Below are 11,091 nucleotides of genomic sequence, written 5' to 3'. Positions count from 1 at the left end.
GCCACTGATATAGACACGGGCAGGTAAACTCGGATCCCGCTGGAAGAGCAGTGTACTTAATCGATAAACCATCTCTGCAGCCTTGCCATATTCCTTTCTGCACCATCTCACCTTCTGCTGTGTCTCAATACATAGAACCAGGCTGGCCTTGAACTCCTTGTCCTCCGGAGAGGGAGGATGTACAGTTTTGGTGCTACAGATAAAAGATGCCTTGGGCTTTAAGGGACATGTTATTACTTAGCCTTTGGAACTTGCCAGAGCTGTGGACCACTCCCACAAGAGTTATTTTTAGGGCAGGTGTGCCAGGGATGGAACAGAGAACCTTGCTCATGCTCAGAAAACACTGTACCGGGGGACTGGAGAGATGGCTCAGCACTGACTGCTCTTCCAGAGGTCCTGAGTTCAATTCCCAGCAACCACATGGTGACTCACAACCATCTGTAATGAGGTCTGATGCCCTCTTCTGGCCTGTAGGTGCACATGCAGGCAGAAAGCTGCATGATGTATACATAATAAATAAATAGATATTTAAAAAAAAAAGAAAGAAGCCCTGGGTCCTGCTAAGACTGAACCCCCAGTGAACTAGACTGTTGGGGGGAGGGCGGCAATGGGGGGAGGGTTGGGAGGGGAACACCCATAAGGAAGGGGAGGGGGGAGGGGGATGTTTGCCCGGAAACCAAAGAATTATTATTAAGTATTAAATAAATTAAAAAAAAAAAGAAAGAAAAAAAAAAGAAAGAAAAAAAAAAGAAAATACTGTACCATTGCACTACATGTCCAGCTCCTTAAAAATCATTTAACTCCGGTATACCCAGGAGTCGCCTGAAGGCCCCTGGCCTGCCTTACCTCTTCTCATTGTGCGTTAGGAGACTGTTGTCGTCATTTGTGGCCTACAAATGTGTTCATTGCCCATTCATCCCCTCACCCAGTGCTGAGGTCACTGGTTCAAGTCAGATAACTGCCCGTTCCAAAGAGCCTTGGTTACTCACAGTGTGGCTAACTTGGTGGATTGGGAATGGTTTTTAAGTGCCCTGACATTTCTTCTGCTAAGCATTTGTCCTAACTTCTGGGGCCCAGCAAGATGGATCAACAGGTACATCTTCAACAAAACCCGACATTCTGAGTTTGATCTCTGGAATCCACATAGTAGAAGGAGAGATGGGAGTTCTACAAATTGTCCTCTGACCTACGTGTGCACCATGGCCTGCATGCACAGCACACACACAGACACACACAGACACACACAGACACACACACACACACACACACACACACAAAGTAAAAAAAAAGATGATCTCATGAAATCTGAGAGAAAAGTGGTGTGATACTTATGGAAGGGAATGTGTTCTAAGAAATGTGTCTAGGATACTTCACTACACCAACCTAGATGGGGTGGTTTACTCCACACCTGTGCTATGTAGTACACTCCTGTTCCTAGGCTATACACCTTTACCCTAGGCTATACCCCTGTACAGCATGCTACTGCCCTTGGAGGCAACTGTTAACAGTGGCGTCTGTGTATGAAAAAAAATACAGTAAAAATGTGGGGCGGGGGAGCTGGAGAGATGGCTCGGAGATTAACAGTGCTTTCTGGTCTCGCAGAGGACCACGGTTGGTTTCCAGCACTCACGGCAGACAGCTCACAACTGCCTGTAACATCAGAGGATCTGGGCTCAGTTTTTAGCACCCACATGGCAGCTTGTAACCACCTGATAACTTGTGACAAGAGAGCCAAGGCATTCTTCTGGCCCCAAGGGCACCAACCACACATGTGATGCAACTACATACATGCAGATGGTGAGATACATGAAAATGAACGTTAATATTTATAGAGCAGGCACTGGGGGCCATCAGATCCATTGTATGCAAATGACTGTGGTTAGAAGGGCTGCTCAAACTGCTTAGGGAGTTTGGCTCGGGGAGGGGCTCAAGCGAACCCTCACCACTTCCTACCTGCCTTTCTTGATTTTTGGACCAGCTACACGAGGACCACCTGCAGAAGCTCATCCCACCGTAGGCTTTCCCTCTCTGTCCTGTACAAAGTCTTGATTTCAGGCTGGAGAGATGGCTCAGTGGTTAAGAGCACTGACTGCTCTTCCAGAGGTCCTGAGTTCAAATCCCAGCTACCACGTGGTGGCTCACAATCATCTGAAGTGAGATCCGATGCCCTCTTCTGGTGTGTCTGAAGACAGCTATAGTGTACTTATATAAAATAAATAAATCTTTAAAAAAAAAAAAAGTCCTGATTCCTATTGGGTTCATTTTGCTGCCGGCTTCTTTGATGGCCTAACTCATTTCTTTGGAAAAATGTCATGTTTCTTTAAAGACTACCTGAATGCAGTGAGCCACTCCTGCCTCAGTTTGAGAAGCTTCTACTGTTGCTCTATTAGTAGTAACTCACGGTTTCCGGTGCTATTTAGTCATCCAGGGAACAACTCCACACCACCCCCTACTCATTGTTTCTTTTTGTGACACGGTTTCTCTGTGTAGCCATGGCTGTCCTGGAACTCCCTTTGTAGACCAGGTTGGCCTCAAACTCACAGATCCATCTGCCTCTGTCTCCCATATAATCAGATTAAAGGCACGACCACCATCACCCAGGTAATTTCTGTTTTATTTTGAGGCAGGGCCCATGTAGCCCTGGCCTGAAACTATGTAGACAGACCAGGCCTGTCTGCCTGCCTTGGTGGGAGTCGTCATACCTGTTTCTCTTACTTCCTTTTGAGACAGTGTCCCATTGCTCTGCCAAGGATAACTTCGAACTCCTGATCCTCTGCCTCCCCTTTCCTAGTGCTGTGATTGCAGATGTGTGCTGCCTTGGTCTTCCTCATGCCATGTCTGCCTAACTTTGACTCTACCCTCTATTCCGACGATTGGGGCTGGGGCGGGGTTCAGTCCTTTTAATAGCTGGCACTACAGTTGTACAGCACTGGCTTAGGTAGGTAACTGTATGCTGGACATTCGTTCACGCACACAGTGCATAGCACTCATATGTAGAGGCCAGAGCTTGAAGTCTTCACCCATTCTCACTGTACTCACTCACTGAACCCATAGCTCACCATCTTGCCTTGGGAAATCCTTCTCTTGGGGATCAGGATTACAGGCAAGCTTCCACATCTACCCTCCTTTTATGTGGGTTCTGGGGGGATCTGAACTCCATTCCTTGGGTATGTGGAACATTTTTAGCCACTGTGACCATCTCCCCAGGGTAACATTTCACACTGAATTGTCTACATCATCCTGGAAGGGAAAAGAATTCCTGCCATTTTTCCTATATAGGACTTTAAAAATGACTGGTGTACTGGCTGCTCTTTCAGAGGTTCTGAGTTCAAGTCCCAGCAACCCTTACAACCTCCTCTTCTGAAATGCAGGTGTGCATGCAGATACATAAGTAGTATGTATAAAAATTAAAACAATAAATACCAGAGGGAAAGACGGAGAGGGAGAGGGAGAGGGAGAGGGGAGAGGGAGGGAGGGAGGGGGAGAGAGAGAGAGGGAGGGAGGGAGGGAGGGAGGGAGGGAGGGAGGGAGAGAGAGAGAGAGAGAGAGAGAGAGAGAGAGAGAGAGAGAGAGAAAGAAAGCGTGCTTTCCCCTGCCCTCCATTGGGTCTGGGTCTCATACATGCAGGACAACACTCTTGGTGATCCATCCTCTAGGTCCCTTGTTTGAAGTTGTGTGGCTCACATGACAACGTGCCTGACATCATCTCTCCTGAAGTAAGATTCTGAGAAAGGCCAAGAGCAGCAAGCTCAGTGAGACCTTGGTCTCTGAAACAACCCTGACAGGCCTTCTTGAGATGAAGGCTGGGCATGCCTGTGTAGACACTAAAAACAAAAGGGTGTCGGACACCAAGGGGACACGAGTGACAACTCAACAAGGGTCGTTCAAACTACAGTGTGAAGCCCTAGCTTTCTGTTTCTAGGCAGAACAGGAACTTGAGTTTTCGGCACTTAGAAGATGCCAATTAGTTTTGTCCTTGTTGTTCATGTTGGTGCTGGGAACAGAACCTACGACCTCACCTGTGCTAAGGACATCGACCCTGCCTGTGTCTTCAGCTTGTGTCTGCCCAATAAACTACCTCATGACCTATGACCTGGCTTATTGACCTACCCAAGAATCTAAAAATTAGCTTATTTTCAAAACTGGCATATTTTTCTCTCCCTAAATAGGCCATCTTTCAAGTTACTGAATAGTTGTCGTATCTGTTTGTGCACCAAACAGTCGTATCTGTCTGTTGTATGTGCACCAGAGCCACGTAAAGAACCCGTGAAGTATTATACTGCTCATGAGGTCCAATGTGTGTGAAACCGTGCTGTGCTCTAGCAATGAGTCACACCTCCAGCCCTCAAGACAGCTTGTGTGTCTTGAAGGAGTAAAGGCAAGCCAGTTGTCTTGCTGTCAGGTTTTGTGTGCACATGTGTACAGGTTATATGCCTTACAGTGTGGTGAGCGTACCCACGCGCTATCCGCAGAGGCCTGATCAGGATGCAGTCTTCAGAGTTCTCTCTGTGCCTCTCTGCCTCCAGACAGGATCTCTCGCTGACCTGCACTGTTCAGTGGGGCGGCTGGTCAGTTTCTGGATCAGCTTGCCACTACTTCCCTGGGTTGGGTTTCAGCGCACAGAACCATGCTCACCTTTGTGTGTGGATGCTGGAGATTTGAACTCAGGTTCCCCAGCTTGCAAAGCCAGCAATCTCACCAGTAAGACACCCCAGCCCTGGCTCCCCAAGGTAGAATTTCACCCTTTAGCCTGGGCTACCTGGAATTTGCAGCAATTCTCCTGTGTCTGCCTTCCATGTCCTGGACTAACTATACACCTAAGCATGCCACACTCATTCTAAACCGGGTGCAACAAAACTGACTTCCAGGAAGAGGCCCAGGGGACAGCAATCCCAGTGGTGCACTGGCGTGCACGGCTCACAAAAGCATGGGGTCTCTGTTTACGCTTTGTTCGTCACTCTGGTTATCATGTTGTTCAAACTAGAACTCACCGTGTAGTCCACAATGACCTTGAGCATGAAGCAAGTCTTCTGTCTCCTAAGAGCTGATTAATAAAGGAGTCACACCACCTAGGTTTTGCATATGTACACGCATGCACAGGTCAGAAGTGGATCACCTATCATTCTCCAGTGTATTCCCTTAGACAGTCTTACATGGAACCTGGAGGCTGGCTGGTGGCCAGTGAGCCTCAGCGACCCTCCTGCCTCTGCCTCCCACGGCGCTGGAGTTACAGGGAGGCAGGCAACCCCACCTGATGTATGGAGGTGTTAGGGATCGGAGTTCAGTCTTCATATGTGTGCAGCGAGTCTCTTATCCACTGAGCCATCTTTCTAGCCACCCCGCCTCCCCCATATAGGTTAGGGCTGCCAGCCTCCTGTTGCCCTGAGTGCCAGGGCAAGGGCCCACTGTTCAGGAAATGGCTCTAATTTTATCAAACATTTCAATACAACATCAATAAACCCAAAGGCTACCTTGCAGTGTATGACGGTACCACATTGGCTAGCAACCCAAATGGTATTTCTGCTCTTGTGAGAGAGATGTTAAAAACTTATTTCTTGGGGTTGGGGATTTAGCTCAGTGGTAGAGCGCTTGCCTAGGAAGCGCAAGGCCCTGGGTTCGGTCCCCAGCTCCGAAAAAAAAAAAAAAAAAAGAATAGAAAAACTTATTTCTTACCAACCCTTAAAAATTCTGTTTTTACACCTTTGTATTTAAAACAGTGATGAGTGGGTCATTTTGTAACAGCCGCTGATCTCCGAGATGGAGTCACTATCCTCCCAACCCCCAAGAGTGCTGTCAGATCCTTCAGAAAGCCTGCATCTAGTGGGAGCTTCCTGGGTGGGAATCTTCTGCACAGGGGTCCTGGAGACAACAGTCAATCAAGAGACATTTTTAACCGAGGCTTCCGAGGCACCCAGATGCTCCCAAACTGCTTCCCAAGCCCAGGTTTACAGCTGAGGCTGTCACGTGCCTGCCAAGGTGGTGTTAGCACTTGGCTTTTCCCCACCGAGGAATGGGCTTCATGGTTGCGTATGCTAGGACTGAGTCGGGCTCCCACTGTGGGAGGCTGCTTTGCTTCTTCAGCCGGCAGACGCTGTGGACGCTGTTAGATAGAAGCCAGCATAGACCTTAGAATAGCTACTTGGCATCTGCCTGCCTGTGTAGGTGAAAGCCGCGGGACAAGCTCCATCCTTAGTGCTACCCTCATGAAGGGGGGACGCACGCAAACGGCCCAGGCACCACAACAAACACAAGACCCAGCAGGTCCATCAGAGGCTCCACACCCACAGAAGGGCCCGAAGGAAGCTGGAATGGAGAGATTAGATCTTCCGTGCAGAGTGTGTAACTTTAAGCTCCATTTCTACTACAAAGCAGAATTTAGTTTTAGCCTTTCTGCACTTTGTTTGTACATGAACGCGTGTGCAAATGTGTGGTGTGTGTGTGTATGTGTGTACACGGGCGTGCACACTTCTGAGCATCAGCATGTGTGTGGAGGTTAGAGCACTATTTTAGCAACCGATTCTCTCCCAGCATGTGTTGGACCAATTTTTCACATTCCTTAAAGAGGTACTTTTCAAATTCTTTTAATAAATGACTTATTTTTATTTTACGTGCATTATTATTTTGAGTGCCTGCATATCTGTGCGAAGTCGTTGGATGTCTTGGAGCTACAGTAATAGGCAGTTGTGAGCTGTGTGTGGGTGCTGGGAACTCAACAGGGTTCCTCTGTAAATGCAGGCAGTGATCTTAACCACTGAACCACCTCTCCAGCCCCTCCTTTGGGACTCTTAAGTGCTGCAGGACTGCTGGGAGAGTTAAAGCTCAATGGTATTACAGGGGTGACCTGCTACCCAGAGTTGTAATATACACGGCTGGACTATTTCAGGTCTGCTTGTCCTAGGCCCCAAGGGCACCCCATCTAAGCATAGGCTCCCTCTGTCTCCAAACTAGACAGATACACACATGGCGCACACACACATCGTCAGAAGCACCTGGGACGGGACAATAGGCAGCCACAGAGCACCCAGGGCGGGACACAGCTGGCGGCTGTCAAAAGGAGAAGTCTTTATTTTAAACTTGCAATGCTCGTCTTTATTTTATTCCTTATATTTTGAAAGTGAAAAGAAATAGTATTGAGTCAATTCCTTTTTTATGTTTTTAAATATTTGTTCTATGTATTTACAAGCCTTAACGTTGCTCTAACGATGTCAACGGTATTAAGGGTATTTTCCAGGGCAGCACTTTTTGAACAATTCTTGGATTTTTCTGGTCCACAGTACTTCCTTCCGTCTGTTCCAAGGTTATGTATGTTTTGATTACTAGTGTGATTTTTAAGTTTCCTGAAGCAAGCTGAGAGGCAGGCAGAAAGATCTGACAGGGAGTGGGGTGAGAAAGGGAGGGGAAGGGGAAAAGGATCTTTCTTACCTTGTTCACCCCAAACCTTCTCAAACCAGGGCTAACAGCTCTGCCTGAACGCAATGTGCAGTGCTTCTGAAGGGAAGGGAAGTTTATTTCTCTGCTTTTCTATTATACAAGTTGTTTACAGAAACTGCAAATTAAAAAAATTACACTGGCATTTGCAGTCCTTAAAATAAATTAAAGTTCAACTGTTTTTTTTTTCTTTTTCTTATTTTTTTTTTTTTTTTGCTAAATGTGTTTTTTTTTTTTTAAAGTATGAGTCCTCGTTTAAAAAGAAAAGATTAAAACAGAAAATATTTTCTATAAATAGTACATGTATTTTGGTTTTGGAGCTCCCGCCCTCAGGTTTGCTGTCTCCTTGATCCAGGACCTTTGTCCTCCATGATCACCTGATTCCTGTCCCCTCTCCCACTCGCGCACACGTGGGGTTTCTGCGAGAGTTGGCCTTGCTGCACTGTGATTGGCGAAGACGTGAAACTTTTTAAAAAAATACTTAAATTGTTTCTTTTGTTTCGTTTGTGTATTTGAAGTATTAGTTATCCTCCGACTCCTCTTCTGCTTCCCGAAGCCACGTGAAAAACGCTGTGACAGATTTGAGGGCCACGCCCTTCCCGTTTTGTTCAGCAGGGTCCTTGCTGCTCTCCCATTTGTAGAAGGCATCCTCTGATATCACCTCCTCATCATACAGGCAATCAAAAAACATCCGGAGCAAATCTGCAAGACGGTGACAACAGGCACTGCTGTGAGCATTGTAGTCGCAAGGAGAGGCAAAGACATGTGAATGAGGGAGTGACGGGTGTGGTCAGTGAATGAATGCGGCGAGTAAGTGACTCGTACAGTAAGGGAACATTCCTTCCTAGGACCGTGCACCACACGCTCTTGATGCTAAGCAGTATAACACTCGTTTGCAGATAAAACATTACTTTTATTCTTATTATTTTGTTCAAATTCAACTACGTTTGGATACTAGTAAAGGTGTTTGCTATCATGCAGTTATCAAGTTAAACACTTAAAAAATTAAATATAATGCTGTTGTCGATGAACAGGCCTTTAATCCTAGCTCTCAGGAGGCAGAGGAAAAAAAAAACAAGGTAAGTATAACTGCCCTTTCTAAGTCTATATTTAAACAAAGACTGACTTTATATGGACAACACAGGCAGAGCTGATCTCTAGATTTTGGTATCTGAAATGTCTCAACTGTCTTGAGTAATTCGAATTCTTTTGTTCACACAGTGGAAACTTTTATTACTACTTGAAAAAGAAATGTTGGGAGATTTTAAGCTCCTTCAAATGTATTTATTCTTCCCTTGAGAAAGGTCCTTGGAGCTGGGAGTGCAGCTCAGAGCAGCACATAGGCCCAGGTCTCTACATGGCAGCCCCCCCTCCTTTTTTTGATACAGGGTTTCACTATGTTGCCCTGGCTAGCCACAAGGTCATTATGTAGAGCAGGCTGGCCCTGAACTCACAAGAGACCCACGTGCCTATGCCCTCTGAGTGTTGGAATTAGTGTGTGCACCACCTCAGGTGGCTCGTATGCTTCACTTGCAGCCAGCTTCCTGAGCTTGCACACATGCACCCTTGTAATCGAAGCCATGGTAAACACCAGTGGCTTAGGATGCTGAGATCATCAGCCATGCTCAAGGGTATTCTATACATTCAATATGTCCACATGTGGTGTCTTAATTCACTTCTCAGTCTGCACCATAGCCACAGCATCTCAGGGTGCCCTGATTGCACATGGAGCAGTGTCTACCCCGTGACAGGAGGCCTGGTAGAGCTGGGCTATGGAGAGGACTGATTCTCTATACCAGTTTTACTTTTGTCTTCTGGTTTCAGGTATATTCTCACCACGCTGTAGCCCACGCTGGCCTTGAGGTCACGGTCCTCTTGCCCTAGCCATGCCATGTGCTGGGACAATGGGGGAGCTAGGCACCGATGAGTCATACTTTTTGTTTTTAAGTGTTTTAATGTGTGCAGGGGTTTTGCCTACATGTATGTCCATCTTCCCATGCACATGCCTGGTGGCTATGGAGACAAGATGGTGCTTGCCCCCTGGGACTGGAGTTTCAGACAGTTAGGACCAGCCATATAGGTGCAAGCTACTGAACCCTGGGTCCACGCAAAGAGCAGTCAGTGTGCTTAACCACTGAGCCATCTAGTCCCCAAACTACTACTACTACTTCTGCTGTTTGTTTGCTTGTTTTCTTCTAGACAGATTGTACTGGAACCCCCTCTGTAAGACCAGGCAGGCCTGGAATTCAACAGATCCAACTGCCTCTGCCTCCCTATCCTTCCGCCCATGTCTTAACCCCAAATCATCTTTCTTTCCTTTTTTTCTTTTTTGTTTGAGATTTATTTATTTTATGTATATGAGTCCACTGTTGCTGCCGTTAGACCACCAGAGAGGACATCGGATCCCATTACAGATGGCTGTGAGCCACTATTTGGTTGCTGGGAATTGAACTTAGGACTTCTGGAAGATGAGCCAGTGAGCCATCTCTCCAGCCCCCCTAATCATCTTTCAAGACCTACAGCTCTCCCCGGTTGGCTGTGCTCAGTGAACCAGGATGCAAACTTACTGGCAGGTTGGTCAAGTTTCACTATTGATGCTTGTAGTGCATAAAGTGCTTGCAGCTCCTTCTCTGTGTCTGAGTCCAGGTACTTGAGTAAGATCGGCACTCTCTGCTTGATCACAGCAGTGTCCACTCTGAAGGTAGAACAGTCGGCTGGAGGGACAGAAGAACCAGGCTAACATTATCCCAGGGCCATCCTGAGCACAGCAGATAGGCAGGCACTCCTGAGAAAGGTGAGAAAGAGGCCCAAAGCAAAGACTACCCATGCTGGGTGGTGCTGGGACCTGGACCAAGTGTCTCACACACCAGGCAAATATTATAAATATGTAATACTCAAATGTGCACTATTATAATCTGCCATGTGAATTAAAATATTACTAATTAATAATATAGGAATTCCAGCGAATACCATGAGACAAAACTGGGAGGTGGCACTCTAGCTTGATGGTTACTACAGTGCTTGTGGTCATACAGCCTGACATTTGACCCATAAGTCAGGCTTGGTCACATATACCTGTCATTTTAACACTTGAGAGGCAAAAGGAGGAGAATACGGAGTCCAAAGCCATCCTGAGCTACACAGTCAGTTTGAGACTAGCCTGGGCTACATGAGCCCCACCTCAATAAAACATGAAAAATATTTAACCCATTCATGACTAGGAGATATGGCCTTGAGGATGAAGAGGAAGGAACAAAATCTCTCAGACCCATAGAGCACTAAACAACTTTGCTCAGCTGCAGAACATAAGTGTGCAGATGAGACTCAGACCTGGTTCTTAAGGACAGAGTAACTATTCATTCCAGGACTGCCACAGCAGGTGGCATGACATGATGCCAACATCTGCACAGGAACTGCAGATTTCAGACAATATAAAATCAGACCATGACGTGTATAGCCGACACCTGTACTTCTGATGCTCACCGACAATGGCTGCTTTGCAAACGGCCGTCATTAAAGCTCTAAGGAATGTGGGCGAACTCATCTGGCTTTCGTCTAGATTGGCCTGGGGAGGAGGAAAACAGAACATATGTTAGTGCCATGTGCTGGCACACGTCTGTGAAACACTGCAGCGCACTAAGGTGCTTCTTAATCTGCACACAG

The 11,091-nt window shown here is 46.8% G+C and overlaps 1 protein-coding gene across 51 annotated transcripts in view; it reads right to left on the bottom strand.

Annotated features, from left to right (window-relative positions):
• Positions 1 to 7,040: 7,040 nt before the first annotated feature.
• The window catches only part of Eif4g3 (eukaryotic translation initiation factor 4 gamma, 3), a 220,356-nt gene continuing 216,305 nt past the window's right edge, over positions 7,041 to 11,091 (bottom strand). For 49 of the 51 annotated variants that reach the window (XM_087548436.1, XM_087548438.1, XM_087548440.1 and 46 more), the window contains 3 exons: positions 10,912 to 10,993; positions 9,996 to 10,142; positions 7,043 to 8,130 (listed from right to left, as the gene is read on the bottom strand). In XM_087548436.1, coding sequence (XP_087404562.1) covers positions 7,949 to 8,130; positions 9,996 to 10,142; positions 10,912 to 10,993 — 411 coding nt within the window. In that variant the 3' untranslated portion in view covers positions 7,043 to 7,948. 51 annotated transcript variants of the gene reach the window in all.

This window comes from Rattus norvegicus, chromosome 5 (genome assembly GCF_021556685.1).
Source record: "Rattus norvegicus strain SHRSP/BbbUtx chromosome 5, alternate assembly SHRSP_T2T, whole genome shotgun sequence".
Classification (NCBI taxonomy): Eukaryota; Metazoa; Chordata; class Mammalia; order Rodentia; family Muridae; genus Rattus; species Rattus norvegicus.
Note: the sequence above shows the minus strand (reverse complement) of the source record. Positions and strands in the feature narration are given on the sequence as shown.